The sequence below is a fragment of the Bombina bombina genome, chromosome 9 (assembly GCF_027579735.1).
Source record: "Bombina bombina isolate aBomBom1 chromosome 9, aBomBom1.pri, whole genome shotgun sequence".
In the NCBI taxonomy this organism is placed as follows: Eukaryota; Metazoa; Chordata; class Amphibia; order Anura; family Bombinatoridae; genus Bombina; species Bombina bombina.
The window spans coordinates 249,075,422-249,097,345 of record NC_069507.1 but is presented as its reverse complement, the minus strand read 5'-3'; the positions used below and the strand labels follow the sequence as shown (position 1 = coordinate 249,097,345).

General features: G+C 41.7%; 1 protein-coding gene across 1 annotated transcript in view; it reads right to left on the bottom strand.

The window, feature by feature from the left end:
* SORCS3 (sortilin related VPS10 domain containing receptor 3) overlaps positions 1-21,924 on the bottom strand; it is a 1,163,020-nt gene that overhangs the window by 14,372 nt on the left and 1,126,724 nt on the right. The window contains exon 25 of the mRNA XM_053693001.1: positions 4,200-4,305. Coding sequence (XP_053548976.1) covers positions 4,200-4,305 — 106 coding nt within the window. The remainder of the gene's footprint in view (positions 1-4,199; positions 4,306-21,924) is intronic.

Below are 21,924 nucleotides of genomic sequence, written 5' to 3'. Positions count from 1 at the left end.
CGGGTTTTTTTACACTCGTAATACCAGTGCTATAGGGAGTGAAATACCGCCGTAAAATGTTGCGGTTGTTAATTTCCCTATAGCGCTTAAAACTCGTAATCTGGCTGACTGTTTCTTGAATCACAATCAAGAAGAAGTTCACTTTGCTGTGCAGAAAAAGCTTGGCTTTTTTTTTGTATTATATAAATAAATATATTGCATATATATTTTGTAAACAGTTTTCATACTTTACCTTCGTTAAGATAAATTTTAAAAAAATCTTCCCTCACAGAGAAAACTAATTTTTTTAGCTTCTGTTTTTAGCATTGACAATATTATTCCTTTAATATATACAGAGATTATTTTTACATCCATACGGATAAGGAATGAACAGATGATGGCCTATGAGTTAGGTACATGCAAATTTATAAATATATGCAAATTCTGTACTTCAAATACATTAAACAAATGTTTCAGTTAAACAAAAGTATGCTATAACCATGGATTAAAATGAGCTCATGTTAATCGTGACATTAAGTTAGACTTGTCACAGAGTAAGTTATGTTTAAAGAAGAGGTGTAACTAGAAACCACAGGGCCCAGGTGCAAGAATCTAAGAAGGACCCCCCCCCAAAAAAAGGAAATTTATGCTTACCTGATAAATTGATTTCTTTTACGATATACCGAGTCCACGGTTTCATCCTTTACTTGTGGGATATATTCCTCCTGCTAACAGGAAGTGTCAAAGAGCACCACAGCAGAGCTGCTATATAGCTCCTCCCCTAACTCCTCCCCCCAGTCATTCGACCAAAGGTATAGGAAGAGAAAGGGAAAGAACCATTAAGGTGCATAGGTGACTGAAGTTTATATAAAAATAAGTCCTGTCTCAAAAAGATAGGGTGGGCCGTGGACTCGGTATATCGTAAAAGAAATCAATTTATCAGGTAAGCAGAAATTTCCTTTTCTTTTACAAGATATACCGAGTCCACGGTTTCATCCTTTACTTGTGGGATACCAATACCAAAGCTTTAGGACACGGATGAAAGGGAGGGACAAGACAGGAACCTAAATGGAAGGCACCACTGCTTGAAGCACCTTTTTCCCAAAAATAGCCTCAGAAGAAGCAAAAGTATCAAATTTGTTAAATTTGGAAAAAGTATGAAGGGAGGACCAAGTCGCAGCCTTACAGATCTGTTCAACAGAAGCATAATTTTTAAAAGCCCATGTGGAAGCCACAGCCCTGGTGGAATGTGCCGTAATCTTCTCAGGAGGCTGCTGTCCAGCAGTCTCGTATGCCAAACGTATGATGCTTTTCAGCCAAAAAGAAAGAGAGGTAGCTGTAGCTTTTTGACCTCTACGCTTTCCAGAATAAACCACAAACAGAGAGAATGTTTGACGGAAATCCTTGGTTGCTTGCAAGTAAAACTTCAAAGCACGAACCACGTCTAAGTTATGTAACAGACGCTCCGTCTTCGAAGAAGGATTAGGACACAGAGAAGGAACAACATTTTCCTGATTAATATTCTTATTTGAAACTTTACCCTTCCTATTGCTATGCATAGGCAAAGAGAATGACTGGGGGAGGAGTTAGGGGAGGAGCTATATAGAAGCTCTGCTGTGGTGCTCTTTGCCACTTCCTGCTAGCAGGAGGAATATCCCACAAGTAAAGGATGAAACCGTGGACTCGGTATATCTTGTAAAAGAAAAAGTTAATTTGATACTTATCTTTTTTTTAAACATTTTTTTTTTTAACACAGAAAAAAAATGTGAATCAGATTAAATGTCTGCAAAAGGAGGTACCCTGTGCCCACAGTCTGTGAGATGGTCTGACCCCCTATTACTGTATATAGTGACACTGTTTAAACCACCAGTACTGTATATAGTGAGTTAGTGACACAGTCTGCCTGTGAGATGGCTGGCCTGACCCTACCCGCCCAGTACTTTATAAAGTGACCACGGTAGTCTGTGACATGGTCCAGCCCCCCATACTGTATATAGTGGTACTGTATAGACTGACACTGTTTACCCCCCGCCCCCATGCTGTAGTAAGGTCTGTAATTTGCTGGTTCCACAAACATACACACACACACATACATGCATAAATACACACACAGTCACATACATACACACACACATACATGCATAAATACACACACAGTCACACACACACATACATACACACACACACATACATGCATAAATACACACACAGTCACATACATACACACACACATACATGCATAAATACACACAGTCACACACACACATACACACAGACACATACACACACACACATACACACACACACATACACACACACACATACACACACACACATACATGCATAAATACACACACAGTCACATACATATATACACACACACACACATACATGCATAAATACACACACAGTCACATACATACACACACACACACACATAAACACCAATGGGAAAAACAGAAAGACTAACTCCTGTAGTCAGAGACACTAGTGGAGCATCATGTCACACTCACATGATATCAGTGCAGGCAGTGGCAAGTCAACGTTTTTTATTAAAAAAATAAAATAAAAATTGAAGCCGGGCCCCCACCCTTGGGGGCCCAGTCGCAATTGCGACCTCTGCAACCCCTGTAGTTTTCCCCCTGGTTTAAAGGGAAATGACCTAAAACATGTTTCTTTCATGATTCAGGCAGAGCATACAATTAAAATGCTAGCCTACGTTAGTAAGTCAATTTTATAACAGGAATTATTCAAAAGAAATTGTAAATGTTACACTCTGGGGCCCATTTATCAAGCTCCGAACGGAGCTTGTGGGCCCATGTTTTTGGCGAGTCTTCAGACTCGCCAGTAACAGCAATTATGTAGCAGCGGTCTAAAGACCGTTGCTCCATAACCATGTTCGCCTGCTCTGAGCAGGCGGACAGGAATCGCCGGAATTCAACCCGATCGAGTACGATCTGGTTGATTGACACCTCCCTGCTGGCGGCCCATTGGCCGCGAGTCTGCAGGGGGCGGCGTTGCACCAGCAGGTCTTGTGAGCTGCTGGTGCAATTCTGAATACGGAGAGCGTATTGCTCTCCGCATTCAGCGAGGTCTTGCGGACCTGATCCGCACTGTCGGATCAGGTCCGCAAGACCTTTAATAAATAGTCCCCTCTGTCTAAATCATGAAAGTAAAAAAAAAATGGGTTTCATGTTCCTTTAATAATAAAATAATAATAATAGTACAGTTAAGTAAAGCATTCTGGAACACATTTACACTTACTAGACACGTAGAAGAGCTGCCAAGTATGATTTACAAAATAAGACATTGCATTTAACTGTTTTTGAAAGATAGATTGTCCTGTACTGAATAAGACTTTCTATTCTCTTCTGTACTGAATAAGACACCTTTTCTTGATTGGCTTATAAAAAAAAACCCTCTCTGCCAAAGTAGTCTGGAAACTGATATATTGAGGTAGATTTATCAAATGTCAGCAGCGTATCATGTCCGCCCGACATCGCTAAATGCAGACAGCATAGGGTGTCGGCATTTAACATTGCACAAGCATTTCACACCATGCACATTCATGGTGGCTAGAAGGGGGTGATAATCACCCGGAACATATCCTATCGGGATGATTGCTGTCCGCCACTTAAGAGGTGGCGGATGAGTTAAGTAACATCGGTTTTACCTTAAGTTTCAGGCAGACCTGAAACTTCAGGGGTAGATTGCAGCATCAGCTGCTTGATAAATCTACCCCATTGTCTTTAGACTATGGATACTTAGGTATTAGTTGTGCACAAATATACACTTCTTGCTAATTGTACCTATCTATCTATCTATCTATCTATCTGTCTGTCCATATCTATCTGTCTGTCTATCTGTCCATATCTATCTGTCTATGTGTCTATCAGTCCATATCTATCTATCTATCTATCTATCTATCATCTATCTATCGATCTATCTATCTATCTATCTATCTATCTATCTATCTAGGGCATTCTGAACCTTGTTACCAAGCATAATCCTACCCATAATCCTTAACTGTAGAAAAATAAATAGAAAAACAGGTCTTGTGACTTTCTGGGATATGTAAGTATGCTTCAGAATGAATTGTTTAACTTTAGTGAATTAAAGTGTCACAAGGTGAAAATAATTCTCTAGAGCATATGCCTCATATATTTTAAAGCACACAAAAAGCAACTGAGCTCAAATCAAGTCTATGACATTTACTGTACCTCTTAAACTTGTAGATTAAAAAAATAGCCAAACCCACAAACACCACAGACAGGAGCATTAACATGGCTGAGCTGCTATGCCCCGAACCGCTGTCCACCAATGGCGCTAGGGAACAGAAACAAAATTAATCATGAATGTTTGGTTGTGAAGATGTGACCATCAATGTCATATATACATTTAATATGTGAACGTAGTAACATAGTATAAAATACAGGAAATTAAATGATAACATTTTGGAGCTATAGCTGTATTTAGTCCACTAGTATCTATATGAGGTTAATGTGGCACTCACTGGCATTTTAACCCACTTCTGCCCACAAGCACATCTGCTGTCAGCTGCATTCTTATATCAGTCCTCAGATCCGACCTGCGACCCTGCAGTCCCCCTGTCAGCTGCATACTTATATCAGTCCTCAGATCAGTCCTGTGACCCTGCAGTCCCATTGTCAGCTGCATACTTATATCAGTCATCAGATCAGTCCTGTGACCCTGCAGTCCCTCTGTCAGCTGCATACTTATATCAGTCATCAGATCAGTCCTGTGACCCTGCAGTCCCATTGTCAGCAGTATACTTATATCAGTCCTCAGATCAGTCCTGGGACCCTGCAGTCCCCCTGTCAGCTGCATACTTATATCAGTCCTCAGATCAGTCCTGTGACCTTGCAGTCCCCCTGTCAGCTGCATACTTATATCAGTCCTCAGATCAGTCCTGAGACCCTGCAGTCCCATTGTCAGCTGCATACCTATATCAGTCATCAGATCAGTCCTGTGACCCTGCAGTCCCATTGTCAGCTGTATACTTATATCAGTCCTCAGATCCGACCTGCGACCCTGCAGTTCCTCTGTCAGCTGTATACTTATATCAGTCCTCAGATCAGACCTGAGACCCTGCAGTTCCTCTGTCAGCTGTATACTTATATCAGTCCTCAGATCAGTCTTGTGACCTTGCAGTCCCCCTGTCAGCTTCATACGTATGTCAGTCCTCAGATCCGACCTGTGACCTTGCAGTCCCTCTGTCAGCTGCATACTTATATCAGTCCTCAGATCAGTCATGTGACCCTGCAGTCCCTCTGTAAGCTACATATTTATATCAGTCCTCAGATCAGTCCTGTGACCTTGCAGTCCCTCTGTCAGCTTCATACTTATGTCAGTCCTCAGATCAGTCCTGAGACCCTGCAGTCCCCCTGTCAGCTGCATACTTATATCAGTCCTCAGATCAGTCCTGTGACCCTGCAGTCGCTCTGTCAGCTGTATACTTATATCAGTCCTCAGATCAGTCATGTGACCCTGCAGTCCCATTGTCAACAGCATACTTACATTAGTCCTCAGATCAGTCCTGAGACCCTGCAGTCCCCCTGTCAGCTGCATACTTATATCAGTCCTCAGATCCGACCTGCGACCTTGCAGTCCCCCTGTCAGCTGCATACTTATATCAGTCCTCAGATCAGTCCTGTGACCCTGCAGTCCCATTGTCAGCTGCATACTTATATCAGTCATCAGATCAGTCCTGTGACCCTGCAGTCCCATTGTCAGCTGTATACTTATATCAGTCCTCAGATCAGTCCTGGGACCCCGCAGTCCCCCTGTCAGCTGCATACTTATATCAGTCCTCAGATCAGACCTGAGACCCTGCAGTTCCTCTGTCAGCTGTATACTTATATCAGTCCTCAGATCAGTCTTGTGACCTTGCAGTCCCCCTGTCAGCTTCATACTTATGTCAGTCCTCAAATCCGACCTGTGACCTTGCAGTCCCTCTGTCAGCTACATACTTATATCAGTCCTCAGATCAGACCTGAAACCCTGCAGTTCCTCTGTCAGCTGTATACTTATATCAGTCCTCAGATCAGTCCTGAGACCCTGCAGTCCCCCTGTCAGCTGCATACTTAAATCAGTCCTCAGATCTGTCCTTTGACCCTGCAGTCCCTCTGTCAGCTGTATACTTATATCAGTCCTCAGATCAATACTGTGACCCTGCAGTCCCATTGTCAGATGCATACTTATATCAGGCCTCAGATCATTCCTGAGACCCTGCAGTCCCCCTGTCAGCTGCATACTTATATCAGTCCTCAGATCTGTCCTTTGACCCTGCAGTCCCTCTGTCAGCTGTATACTTATATCAGTCCTCAGATCATTCCTGAGACCCTGCAGTCCCATTGTCAGCTGCATACTTATATCAGGCCTCAGATCATTCCTGAGACCCTGCAGTCCCCCTGTCAGCTGCATACTCATATCAGTCCTCAGATCTGTCCTTTGACCCTGCAGTCCCTCTGTCAGCTGTATACTTATATCAGTACTCAGATCAGTCCTGTGACCCTGCATTCCCATTGTCAGCTACATACTTATATCAGTCCTCAGATCAGTCCTGTGACCCTGCAGTCCCATTGTCAGCTGCATACTTATATCAGTCCTCAGATCAGTCCTGAGACCCTGCAGTCCCCCTGTCAGCTGCATACTTATATCAGTCCTCAGATCAGTCCTGTGACCCTGCAGTCCCCCTGTCAGCTGCATACTTATATCAGTCCTCAGATCAAGCATGTGGCCGTGTAGTATATCCATGTATACATATATATAAGTGCATTGGAACCCTCTGCTGTCAAGTAGACAAAAACATGAAAAAAATATTAATGCATTATTCATATTTAATAAAGAGTTATGCTATCTATTCACTATAAATATTTCCCATTCCAATGTTCTGCACATAGCAAAATATGTTCTATGTATTTATAAATAGATATTCTTTTTTTTCTCTATCAATTTCTATGGGGAAATAAATTATCACACTTGCGATATTTGGCTTTTTGCACGCGTCGGGTTCACAAGAAAGTGATAAAAAAAATTTCAACTTGTAATACGAACGGAACCTGGGGCGAGATTACATATGCGGCGCAGGCTTCAGCGCAACTGCTGAAACCCACGACGCCCGTAATTTTACCTCGCAAATCGGGGTATTACATAAACCCCGCTGGCAGTTCATAAAGTGCCGTAAGTCGGATAAACTAGCGATGTCCAGAAATGAGCGTAAATACAAATTCCAGAAGTCGCCAGTGACTTATGGCACTTTAGAAACTGCCAGTGCCTACGAAAAAAAAAAAATATATCAAATCTCCGGTTAAGGTCTAACACGCCTCCCAAAAATAAACCCGACACATAAAACCCCTATACCCGCCATCAAACCCACATCGGAACTAATAATAAAAGTATTAACTCCTAAACTGACAACCTACTACAATGCAATAAGCCTAATTAAACTATTAACCCCTAATCTGCCATTAACCAACATTGCAATAAACCTAATAAACTATATTAACCCCTAATCCGACATTAACCAACATCGCAAAAAAACTAATAAAACTATTAACCTCTAATCTGCCAAACCCACACAATGCAGTAATCCTAATCAATCTATTAACCCCTAATCCACCAAACCCCCACAATGCAAATAACTAACACCTAGATTACAAGTTTTGCGCTAAACAAGGTGCGAAACGAACGCAACAAAAGTTGCGTTATTTCACCCCCATAGGGCTGTTGTTTATGAAAAGCCTCCTTGTGTGTGCAATATGGTGCCGTTAAGATCCATATCGCACAAAAGCCAAGGGCTGAGAATACGTGCTTGTGCACGCTTTCCCCCATAGACATCAATGGGGAGAGAGTGTTAGAAAAAAAACCTGAAGTGCGGAATGGCGATCGCCGTAACGCAACCCTATTGATGTCTATGGGGGAAAAAAAGTTACATTTTAACATAAACCCCTAGTCTAAACACGCCTAATCCCCTGCCTCCGACATTACTGAAACTAATAAAAGTTATTAACCCCTAATCTACCGCTCCCGCCACTGCCGCCACTAATAAAAGTTATTAACCCCTATTCCGCCGCTCTCCAACATCGACACAACTATAATAAAGTTTTTAACCCCTATTCCCATGCACCCCGATATCGCCGCCACTATAATAAATACCCATACAAATGCCCCTTTAGGGGCAATGGGTAGCTTAGGTTTTTTTTAGAGTTAGGTTTTTTATTTTGGGGGGGTTGGTTGGGTGGTGGGTTTTACTGTTGGGGGACTTTGTATTTTTTTTTATAGATAAAAGAGCCGATTTCTTTAGGGCAATGCCCTACAAAAGGCCATTTTAAGGGCTATTGGTAGTTTATTGTAGGCTAGGGGGTGTTTTTATTTTGGAGGGCTTTTTATTTTTAAAGAGCTAATAGATTAGGTGTAATTGTTTTTATTTTTGATAATTTTGTTTATTTTCTTACGCCTAGATTTAGAGTTTTGCGGCCAAAGGTGTGCGTTAGCTACGCGTGCTTTTTTTCCTCCGCACCTTTTAAATACTGCTGGTATTTAGAGTTTACAGAATGGCTTGGTTTTCAGTGCGTTAGGCTCCAAAAAGGGAGCGTAGAGCATAATTTAACGCCACTGCAACTCTAGATACCAGCGGTGCTTACGGACGCGGCCAGCCTCAAAAACGTGCTCGTGCATGATTCCCCCATAGGAAACAATGGGGCTGTTTGAGCTGAAAAAAAACCTAACACCTGCAAAAAAGCCGCGTTCAGCTCCTAACGCAGCCCCATTGTTTCCTATGGGGAAACACTTCCTACGTCTGCACCTAACACCCTAACATGTACCCCGAGTCTAAACACCCCTAACCTTACACTTATTAACCCCTATTCTGCCGCCCCCGCTATCGCTGACCCCTGCATATTATTTTTAACCCCTAATCTGCCGCTCCGTAAACTGCCGCTACTTACATTATCCCTATGTACCCCTAATCTGCTGCCCCTAACACCGCCGACCCCTATATTATATTTATTAACACCTAATCTGCCCTCCACAACGTCGCCTCCACCTAACTACACTTATTAACCCCTAATCTGCCGACCGAACCTGAGCGCTACTATAATAAAGTTATTAACCCCTAATCCGCCTCACTCCCGCCTCAATAACCCTATAATAAATAGTATTAACCCCTAATCTGCCCTCCCTAACATCGCCGACACCTAACTTCAAGTATTAACCCCTAATCTGCCGATCGGAGCTCACTGCTACTCTAATAAATTTTTTAACCCCTAAAGCTAAGTCTAACCCTAACACTAACACCCCCCTAAGTTAAATATAATTTAAATCTAACAAAATAAATTAACTATTATTATATAAATTATTCCTATTTAAAGCTAAATACTTACCTTTAAAATAAACCCTAATATAGCTACAATATAAATAATAATTATATTGTAGCTATTTTAGGATTAATATTTATTTTACAGGTAACTTTGTATTTATTTTAACCAGGTACAATAGCTATTAAATAGTTAAGAACTATTTAATAGCTAAAATAGTTAAAATAATTACAAAATCACCTGTAAAATAAATCCTAACCTAAGTTACAATTAAACCTAACACTACACTATCAATAAATTAATTAAATAAAATACCTACAATTATCTACAATTAAACCTAACACTACACTATCAATAAATTAATTAAATACAATATCTACAAATAAATACAATGAAATAAACTAAAGTACAAAAAATAAAAAAGAACTAAGTTACAAAAAATAAAAAAATATTTACAAACATTAGAAAAATATTACAACAATTTTAAACTAATTACACCTACTCTAAGCCCCCTAATAAAATAACAAAGCCCCCCAAAATAAAAAAATGCCCTACCCTATTCTAAATTAAAAAAGTTCAAAGCTCTTTTACCTTACCAGCCCTGAACAGGGCCCTTTGCGGGGCATGCCCCAAAGAATTCAGCTCTTTTGCCTGTAAAAAAAAAACATACAATACCCCCCCCAACATTACAACCCACCACCCACATACCCCTAATCTAACCCAAACCCCCCTTAAATAAACCTAACACTAAGCCCCTGAAGATCTTCCTACCTTGTCTTCACCATGCCAGGTTCACCGATCGGTCCAGAGTCTTGATCCAAGCCCAAGCGGGGGGCTGAAGAGTGACGTCCATCCTCGGTCTGAAGTCTGGATCCAAGCGGCGGCTGAAGAAATCCATCATCGGGCTGAAGTCGGAAGTCCATCATCGGGATGAAGTCTTCTATCAAGCCGCATCTTCAATCTTCTTTCTTCTGGAGCGGAGCGGAGCCATCTTCTTTCCAACCGACGTAGATCCAACCTCTTCAACCGACGCCTACTCGCCGAATGAAGGTTCCTTTAAGGGACGTCATCCAAGATGGCGTCCCTCGAATTCCGATTGGCTGATAGGATTCTATCAGCCAATCGGAATTAAGGTAGGAAAATTCTGATTGGCTGATGGAATCAGCCAATCAGAATCAAGTTCAATCCGATTGGCTGATCCGATCAGCCAATCAGATTGAGCTCGCATTCTATTGGCTGTTCCGATCAGCCAATAGAATGCGAACTCAATCTGATTGGCTGATCGGATCAGCCAATCGGATTGAACTTGATTCTGATTGGCTGATTCCATCAGCCAATCAGAATTTTCCTACCTTAATTCCGATTGGCTGATAGAATCCTATCAGCCAATCGGAATTCGAGGGACGCCATCTTGGATGACGTCCCTTAAAGGAACCTTCATTTGGCGAGTAGGCGTCGGTTGAAGAGGTTGGATCCGCGTCGGTTGGAAAGAAGATGGCTCCGCTCCGCTCCGCTCCAGAAGAAAGAAGATTGAAGATGCGGCTTGATAGAAGACTTCATCCCGATGATGGACTTCCGACTTCAGCCCGATGATGGATTTCTTCAGCCGCCGCTTGGATCCAGACTTCAGACCGAGGATGGACGTCACTCTTCAGCCCCCCGCTTGGGCTTGGATCAAGACTCTGGACCGATCGGTGAACCTGGCATGGTGAAGACAAGGTAGGAAGATCTTCAGGGGCTTAGTGTTAGGTTTATTTAAGGGGGGGTTTGGGTTAGATTAGGGGTATGTGGGTGGTAGGTTGTAATGTTGGGGGGGGTATTATATGTTTTTTTTTACAGGCAAAAGAGCTGAATTCTTTGGGGAATGCCCCGCAAAGGGCCCTGTTCAGGGCTGGTAAGGTAAAAGGTCTTTGAACTTTTTTAATTTAGAATAGGGTAGGGCATTTTTTTATTTTGGGGACTTTGTTATTTTATTAGGGGGCTTAGAGTAGGTGTAATTAGTTTAAAATTGTTGTAATATTTTTCTAATGTTTGTAAATATTTTTTTATTTTTTGTAACTTAGTTCTTTTTTATTTTTTGTACTTTAGTTAGTTTATTTCATTGTATTTATTTGTAGATATTGTATTTAATTAATTTATTGATAGTGTAGTGTTAGGTTTAATTGTAGATAATTGTAGGTATTTTATTTAATTAATTTATTGATAGTGTAGTGTTAGGTTTAATTGTAACTTAGGTTAGGATTTATTTTACAGGTGATTTTGTAATTATTTTAACTATTTTAGCTATTAAATAGTTCTTAACTATTTAATAGCTATTGTACCTGGTTAAAATAAATACAAAGTTGCCTGTAAAATCAATATTAATCCTAAAATAGCTACAATATAATTATTATTTATATTGTAGCTATATTAGGGTTTATGTTACAGGTAAGTATTTAGCTTTAAATAGGAATAATTTATATAATAATAGTTAATTTATTTCGTTAGATTTAAATTATATTTAACTTAGGGGGGTGTTAGTGTTAGGGTTAGACTTAGCTTTAGGGGTTAAAAAATTTATTAGAATAGCGGTGAGCTCCGGTCGGCAGATTAGGGGTTAATGTTTGAAGTTAGGTGTCGGCGATGTTAGGGAGGGCAGATTAGGGGTTAATACTATTTCTTATAGGGTTATTGAGGCGGGAGTGAGGCGGATTAGGGGTTAATAACTTTATTATAGTAGCGGTGCGGTCCGTTCTGCAGATTAGGGGTTAATAAGTGTAGGTAGGTGGCGGCGACGTTGTGGGGGGCAGATTAGGGGTTAATAAATATAATATAGGGGTCGGCGGTGTTAGGGGCAGCAGATTAGGGGTACATAAGGATAACGTAGGTGCCGGCGCTTTGCGGTCGGCAGATTAGGGGTTAATTATTGTAGGTAGCTGGCGGCGACGTTGTGGGGGGCAGAGTAGAGGTTAATAAATATAATATAGGGGTCGGCGGTGTTAGGGGCAGCAGATTAGGGGTACATAAGTATAACGTAGGTGGCGGTCGGCAGATTAGGGGTTAAAAAAATTTAATCGAGTGGTGGCGATGTGGGGGGACCTCGGTTTAGGGGTACATAGGTAGTTTATGGGTGTTAGTGTACTGTAGAGCACAGTAGTTAAGAGCTTTATGAACCGGCGTTAGCCCAAAAAGCTCTTAACTACTGACTTTTTTCTGCGGCTGGAGTTTTGTCGTTAGAGTTCTAAATCTCACTCCAGCCACGACTCTAAATACCGGCGTTAGAAAGATCCCATTGAAAAGATAGGATACGCAATTGACGTAAGGGGATCTGCGGTATGGAAAAGTTGCGGCTGGAAAGTGAGCGTTAGACCCTTTAATGACTGACTCCAAATACCAGAGGGCGTTAAAAACCAGCGTTAGGAGCCTCTAACGCTGGTTTTCACGGCTACTGCCCAACTCTAAATCTAGGCCTTAGTGTTTTTTATTTTTCTTGATTTTAGTGTTTATTATTTTTGGTAAACTTAGATTTTTTAAATTTTTCATAGGATTTGGGTTTTTTTTGTTGTAATTTAGACTTTTTTTATTTTTTTTCGTAGTGCTAGGTTTTTAAAATTTTTAATTTAGATATTAGATATTTTATTGGTCGGTTTTTTATTTTATTAGGATAGTTATGTTAGTTTAATTTATAGTTTAATGTTAGGTTTACTTTTATTTCACAGGTAAGTTTTTATTTATTTAAATAGAGATAAATTGTAATTTAAATTTAAAGTTAGGGGGTGTTAGGATTAGGGTTTAATAGGTTTATTTAGTGGTGGAGATGTGGGAGGCCGGAGGTTTATGGGTTAATAACTTAATTTAGTGGCGGCGATGTCGGGGAGCGGCGGAATAGAGGTTAATAACTTTATTATAGTGGCGGTGATGTAAGGGGAGCGTCGGAATAGGGGTTAATAGCTTTATTATAGTGGCCGTGATGTGGGTGGGCGGCAGATTAGGGCTAATAGGTTTAATATAGTGTTTGTGATGCAGGAGGGTGGCGGTTTAAGGTTTAATAGGTAGTTTATGAGTGTTAGTGTACTTTGTAACACTTTAGTTATGATTTTTGTAAAATATTTTTGTTACACAAAATCCATAACTACTACTTTCAGATGGTGGTAAGGATCGTGTTGGTATAGGCTGTAATGCAAGCATTTGAGCCTCACAGCACAACCTGTAATACCGGCGCTATGGAAATCCCACGGAAAAATGTAATTTTTTTTAGTGCGGGATTGACGTTTCGTTACACGCTACAATGCTTGCGGTACAGCTATACCGACATGGCTCCCAATAGTGCGTTCCTGCTTTTACGCTGAAATGTTTTCAGCGTTAAAAGCCGCAACGCAAAACTCAGAATCTAGGTGTAATTAAATTACTAAGCCCCCTAACCTAACACCCGCTAAATTAACCCCAATTACCTAAATTAAAAAATACTAAATTAGAATTAAAACAAAAGAGCTAACATTACTTAAAAATAAAAAAAACAGAATTTATGCTTACCTGATAAATTACTTTCTCCAACGGTGTGTCCGGTCCACGGCGTCATCCATAACTTGTGGGAATATTCTCCTCCCCAACAGGAAATGGCAAAGAGCACAGCAAAAGCTGTCCATATAGTCCCTCCTAGGCTCCGCCCACCCCAGTCATTCGACCGACGGACAGGAGAAAAACAGGAGAAACCATAGGGTGCCGTGGTGACTGTAGTTAAAGAAAGAAATTCATCAAACCTGATTAAAAAACCAGGGCGGGCTGTGGACCGGACACACCGTTGGAGAAAGTAATTTATCAGGTAAGCATAAATTCTGTTTTCTCCAACATTGGTGTGTCCGGTCCACGGCGTCATCCATAACTTGTGGGAACCAATACCAAAGCTTTAGGACACGGATGAAGGGAGGGAGCCAATCAGGTTACCTAAACGGAAGGCACCACGGCTTGCAAAACGGCTTCTCCCAAAAATAGCCTCCGAAGAAGCAAAAGTATCAAATTTGTAGAATTTGGCAAAAGTGTGCAGGGAAGACCAAGTCGCTGCCTTACATATCTGATCAACAGAAGCCTCGTTCTTGAAGGCCCATGTGGAAGCCACAGCCCTAGTAGAGTGAGCTGTGATGCGTTCGGGAGGCTGCCATCCGGCAGTCTCATAAGCCAATCGGATGATGCTTTTCAGCCAAAAGGAAAGAGAGGTAGCAGTAGCTTTTTGACCTCTCCTCTTGCCAGAATAAACGACAAACAGAGAAGACGTTTGTCTGAAATCCTTTGTTGCTTCTAAATAGAACTTTAAAGCACGAACTACATCTAAATTGTGTAACAAACGTTCCTTCTTTCAAACTGGATTCGGACATAAAGAAGGCACAACTATTTCCTGGTTAATATTCTTGTTGGAAACAACCTTTGGAAGGAAACCAGGTTTAGTACGCAAAACAACCTTATCTGAATGGAACACCAGATAGGGCGGATTACACTGCAGAGCAGATAACTCAGAAACTCTTCTAGCAGAAGAAATAGCAACCAAAAACAGAACTTTCCAAGATAACATCTTGATATCTATGGAATGTAGAGGTTCAAACGGAACCCCTTGAAGAACTGAAAGAACTAAGTTCAGACTCCAGGGAGGAGTCAAAGGTCTGTAAACAGGCTTGATCCTGACCAAAGCCTGAACAAAAGCTTGAACATCTGGCACAGCTGCCAGTCGTTTGTGTAACAAGACAGATAAAGCAGAAATCTGTCCCTTTAAAGAACTCGCTGATAATCCCTTATCCAAACCTTCTTGAAGAAAAGAAAGGATCCTAGGAATCTTGATCTTACTCCATGAGAATCCCTTGGATTCACACCAACAGATATATCTTTTCCATATTTTATGGTAAATTTTTCTAGTTACAGGTTTTCTGGCTTGTACCAGAGTATCTATCACAGAATCCGAAAATCCACGCTTAGATAAAATCAAGCGTTCAATTTCCAAGCCGTCAGCTGGAGGGAAACTAGATTTGGATGTTCGAATGGACCCTGTATTAGAAGATCCTGTCTCAAAGGTAGCTTCCATGGTGGAGCCGATGACATATTCACCAGGTCTGCATACCAAGTCCTGCGTGGCCACGCAGGAGCTATCAAGATCACCGAGGCCCTCTCCTGTTTGATCCTGGCTACCAGCCTGGGAATGAGAGGAAACTGTGGAAACACATAAGCTAGATTGAAGGTCCAAGGTGCTACTAATGCATCCACTAGAGTCGCCTTGGGATCCCTGGATCTGGACCCGTAGCAAGGAACCTTGAAGTTCTGACGAGACGCCATCAGATCCATGTCTGGAATGCCCCATAATTGAGTCAACTGGGCAAATATCTCCGGGTGGAGTTCCCACTCCCCCGGATGGAATGTCTGACGACTCAGATAATCCGCCTCCCAGTTTTCCACTCCTGGGATGTGGATCGCAGATAGGTGGCAGGAGTGATCCTCCGCCCATTTTATGATTTTGGTCACTTCTCTCATCGCCAGGGAACTCCTTGTTCCCCCCTGATGGTTGATGTAAGCAACAGTCGTCATGTTGTCTGATTGGAATCTTATGAATCTGGCCTTTGCTAGTTGAGGCCAAGCCCTGAGAGTATTGAATATCGCTCTCAGTTCCAGAATGTTTATCGGGAGAAGAGACTCTTCCCAAGACCATAGACCCTGAGCTTTCAGGGAGTCCCAGACCGCGCCTCAGCCCACTAGACTGGCGTCGGTCGTGACGATGACCCACTCTGGTCTGCGGAAGCTCATTCCCTGGGACAGGTGATCCTGGGTTAGCCACCAACGGAGTGAGTCTCTGGTCTTCTGATCTACTTGAATCACTGGAGACAAGTCTGTATAGTCCCCATTCCACTGTTTGAGCATGCACAGTTGTAATGGTCTTAGATGAATTTGCGCAAAAGGAACTATGTCCATTGCTGCAACCATCAACCCTACTACTTCCATGCACTGAGCTATGGAAGGCCGTAGAACAGAGTGAAGAACTTGACAAGCGTTTAGAAGCTTTGACTTTCTGACATCTGTCAGGAAAATCTTCATTTCTAAAGAATTTATTATTGTCCCCAAGAAAGGGACTCTTGTCGACGGAGACAGGGAACTCTTTTCTATGTTCACCTTCCACCCGTGAGATCTGAGAAAGGCTAGAACAATGTCTGTGTGAGCCTTTGCTTTTGAAAGAGACGACGCTTGAATTAGGATGTCGTCCAAGTAAGGTGCCACTGCAATGCCCCTTGGTCTTAGAACCGCTAGAAGGGACCCGAGCACCTTTGTGAAAATCCTTGGAGCAGTGGCTAGCCCGAATGGGAGAGCCACAAACTGGTAATGTTTGTCCAGAAAGGCGAATCTTAGGAACTGATGATGATCTTTGTGGATAGGAATATGTAGATACGCATCCTTTAGATCCACGGTAGTCATAAATTGACCCTCCTGGATTGAAGGTAAAATCGTTCGAATAGTTTCCATTTTGAAAGATGGCACTCTGAGAAATTTGTTTAGAATCTTTAAATCCAGAATTGGTCTGAAAGTTCCCTCTTTTTTGGGAACTACAAACAGATTTGAGTAAAACCCCATTCCTTGTTCCACAGTTGGAACTGGGTGTATCACTCCCATTGTTAACAGGTCTTCTACACAATGTAAGAATGCCTGTCTCTTTATTTGGTTTGAAGATAAGTGAGACATGTGGAACCTTCCCCTTGGGGGTAGTTCCTTGAATTCCAGAAGATAACCCTGAGAAACTATTTCTAGTGCCCAGGGATCCTGAACATCTCTTGCCCAAGCCTGAGCGAAGAGAGAGAGTCTGCCCCCTACTAGATCCGGTCCCGGATCGGGGGCTACTCCTTCATGCTGTTTTGGTAGCAGCAGCAGGCTTCTTGGCCTGCTTACCCTTGTTCCAGCCTTGCATCGGTTTCCAAGCTGGTTTGGTTTGCGAAGCATTACCCTCTTGTCTAGAGGCTGCAGAGTTGGAGGCCGGTCCGTTCCTGAAATTGCGAAAGGAACGAAAATTAGACTTATTCTTGGCCTTGAAAGGCCTATCTTGTGGGAGGGCATGGCCCTTACCCCCAGTGATGTCTGAGATAATCTCTTTCAATTCTGGCCCAAAAAGGGTTTTACCCTTGAAAGGGATATTAAGCAATTTTGTCTTGGAAGATACATCCGCTGACCAAGACTTTAGCCAGAGCGCTCTGCGCGCCACAATTGCAAACCCTGAATTTTTTGCCGCTAATCTAGCTAACTGCAAAGCGGCATCTAAAATAAAGGAATTAGCTAACTTAAGTGCGTGAATTCTGTCCATAACCTCCTCATACGGAGTCTCTCTACTGAGCGACTTTTCTAGTTCCTCGAACCAGAACCACGCTGCTGTAGTGACAGGAATAATGCACGAAATAGGTTGCAGGAGGTAACCTTGCTGTACAAAAATCTTTTTAAGCAAACCCTCCAATTTTTTATCCATAGGATCTTTGAAAGCACAATTATCCTCGATAGGAATAGTAGTGCGCTTAGCTAGTGTAGAAACTGCCCCCTCGACCTTAGGGACTGTCTGCCATAAGTCCTTTCTGGGGTCGACCATAGGAAATAATTTCTTAAATATAGGAGGGGGGACAAAAGGTATGCCGGGCTTCTCCCACTCCTTATTCACTATGTCCGCCACCCGCTTGGGTATAGGAAAAGCGTCGGGGTGCACCGGAACCTCTAGGAACTTGTCCATCTTGCACAATTTTTCTGGAATGACCAGGTTGTCACAATCATCCAGAGTAGATAGCATCTCCTTAAGCAGTGCGCGGAGATGCTCTAATTTAAATTTAAATGTCACAACATCAGGTTCTGCCTGTTGAGAAATTCTACCTGAATCAGAAATTTCCCCGTCTGACAAAACCTCCCTCATGGCCACTTCAGATTGGTGTGAGGGTATGACAGAGCAATTATCATCAGCGCCCTCCTGCTCTACAGTGTTTAAAACAGAGCAATCGCGCTTTCTCTGAAATGCAGGCATTTTGGATAAAATATTTGCTATGGAGTTATCCATTACTGCCGTCAATTGTTGCATAGTAACAAGCATTGGCGCGCTAGAAATACTAGGGGTCTCCTGAGTGGGCAAAACTGGTGTAGACACAGAAGGAGATGATGTAGAACTATGTCTACTCCCTTTATCTGATGAATCATCTTGGGCAACTTTACTATCTGTGGCAATACTGTCCTTACTTTGTTTGGACGCTATGGCACAATTATCACACAATTTTGAAGGGGGAGACACATTGGCTTCCATACATACAGAACATAGTTTATCTGAAGGCACAGACATGTTAAACAGGCTTAAACTTGTCAATAAAATACAAAAACCGTTTTAAAACAAAACCGTTACTGTCTCTTTAAATTTTAAACAGGGCACACTTTTTTACTGAATATGTGAAAAACTATGAAGCAATTGTTCAATTTTAACCAAATTTTCACCACAGTGTCTTAAAGCATTCAAAGCATTGCACCCCAAATTTCAGACCTTTAACCCTTAAAATGACGAAACCGGAGCCGTTTACAGTTTTAACCCCTCTACAGTCCCAGTTACAGCCTTTGCTGCGACTTTACCAAACCCAGGGGGGTATACCATACCAAATGAAGCCTTCTAGGAAACTTTTCAACTACTTCCAGACCCACACACATGCAGCTGCTTGTCCAGCTCTCAAAAGTAACTGCGCAGTAATGGCGCGAAAATTAGGCTCTGCCTACTACATAGAAGGCCCTTCCTGACTGGGAAGGTGTCTAACCAGTGCCTGACGTACAAAAACGTTCCCCAAAGTTATAAAGTGTGAATTTCAACATCAAGCTGTATAAAATGCCCAAATAAAGCAATCGATCTAGCCCATAAAAGTGTCTACCAGTTTTATAGCCCATATTAAGCCCTTTATTCTGTTTGAGACTAAGAAAATGGCTTACCGGTCCCCATGATGGGGAAAATGACAGCCTTCCAGCATTACTCAGTCTTGTTAGAAATATGGCTAGTCATACCTTAAGCAGAAAAGTCTGCTAACTGTTTCCCCCAACTGAAGTTATCTCATCTCAACAGTCCTATGTGGAAACAGCAAACGATTTTAGTTACTGCTGCTAAAATCATATTCCTCTCACAAACAGAACTCTTCATCTTTTTCTGTTTCAGAGTAAATAGTACATACCAGCACTATTTTAAAATAACAAACTCTTGATAGTAGAATAAAAAACTACAACTAAACACCACATACTCTTCACCATCTCCGTGGAGATGCTGCTTGTTCAGCGGCAAAGAGAATGACTGGGGTGGGCGGAGCCTAGGAGGGACTATATGGACAGATTTTGCTGTGCTCTTTGCCATTTCCTGTTGGGGAGGAGAATATTCCCACAAGTTATGGATGACGCCGTGGACCGGACACACCAATGTTGGAGAAACCTAAGTTTAAATTAATCTAAGATTACAAAAATAAAAAAGTCTAACATTACATAAAATAATAAAAATTAAAAAAAATAAACCTAATCCCTATCGGCTAGATTTAGAGTTGGGCGGTAGCCGTCAAAACCAGCGTTAGAGGCTCCTAACGCTGGTTTTGGGCTACCGCCGGTATTTAGAGTCAGTCATTAAAGGGTCTAACGCTCACTTTCCAGCCGCGACTTTTCCATACCGCAGATCCCCTTACGTCAATTGCGTATCCTATCTTTTCAATGGGATCTTTCTAACGCCGGTATTTAGAGTCGTGGCTGAAGTGAGCGTTAGAAATCTAACGACAAAACTCCAGCCGCAGAAAAAAAAACAGTAGTTAAGAGCTTTCTGGGCTAACGCCGGTTTATAAAGCTCTTAACTACTGTGCTCTAAAGTACACTAACACCCATAAACTACCTATGTACCCCTAAACCGAGGTCCCCCCACATCGCCGCCACTCTATTAAAAATTTTTAACCCCTAATCTGCCGACCGCATGCCGCTGCCACCTACGTTATCCCTATGAACCCCTAATCTGCTGCCCCTAACACCGCCGACCCCTATATTATATTTATTAACCCCTAATATGCCGCCCCCAACGTCGCCGCTACCTACCTACACTTATTAACCCCTAATCTGCCGACCGGACCGCGCCGCTATTATAATAAAGTTATTAAACCCTAATCCGCCTCACTCCTGCCTCAATAACCCTATAATAAATAGTATTAACCCCTAATCTGCCCTCCCTAACATTGCCGACACCTAACTTCAAGTATTAACCCCTAATCTGCCGATCGGAGCTCACCGCTACTCTAATAAATTTTTTAACCCCTAAAGCTAATTCTAACCCTAACCCTAACACCCCCCTAAATTAAATATAATTTTATTCTAACGAAATAAATTAACTCTTATTAAATAACTTATTCCTATTTAAAGCTAAATACTTACCTGTAAAATAAACCCTAATATAGCTACAATATAAATTATAATTATATTGTAGCTATTTTAGGATTAATATTTATTTTACAGGCAACTTTGTAATTATTTTAAACAGGTACAATAGCTATTAAATAGTTAATAACTATTTAATAGTTACCTAGTTAAAATAATTACAAAATTACCTGTAAAATAAATCCTAACCTAAGTTACAATTAAACCTAACACTACACTATCAATAAATTAATTAAATAAAATACCTACAATTATCTACAATTAAACCTAGCACTACACTATCAATAAATAAATTAAATACAATTCCTACAAATAAATACAATTAAATAAACTAACTAAAGTACAAAAAATAAAAAAGAACTAAGTTACAAAGAATAAAAAAATATTTACAAACATTAGAAATAAATTACAACAATTTTAAACTAATTACACCTACTCTAAGCCCCCTAATAAAATAACAAAGACCCCCAAAATAAAAAAATGCCCTACCCTATTCTAAATTACAAAAGTTCAAAGCTCTTTTACCTTACCAGCCCTTAAAAGGGCCCTTTGCGGGGCATGCCCCAAAGAATTCAGCTCTTTTGCCTGTAAAAAAAAAAACATACAATACCCCCCCCCCAACCTTACAACCCACCACCCACATACCCCTAATCTAACCCAAACCCCCCTTAAATAAACCTAACACTAAGCCCCTGAAGATCTTCCTACCTTGTCTTCACCTCGCCGGGTTCACCGATCGGTCCAGAAGAGGGTCCGAAGTCTTGATCCAAGCCCAAGCGGGGGGCTGAAGAGTGACGTCCATCCTCGGACTGAAGTCTGGATCCAAGCGGCGGCTGAAGAAATCCATCATCGGGCTGGAGTCTTGATCCAAGCGGGTGCTGAAGAAGTCCATCATCGGGATGAAGTCGGAAGTCCATCATCGGGATGAAGTCTTCTATCAAGCCGCATCTTCAATCTTCTTTCTTCCGGAGCGGAGCCATCTTCTTCCCAGCCAACGCGGATCCAACCTCTTCAAGCGACGCCTACTAGCCGAATGACGGTTCCTTTAAATGACGTCATCCAAGATGGCGTCCCTCGAATTCTGATTGGCTGATAGGATTCTATCAGCCAATCGGAATTAAGGTAGGAAAATTCTGATTGGCTGATGGAATCAGCCAATCAGAATCAAGTTCAATCCGATTGGCTGATTCAATCAGCCAATCAG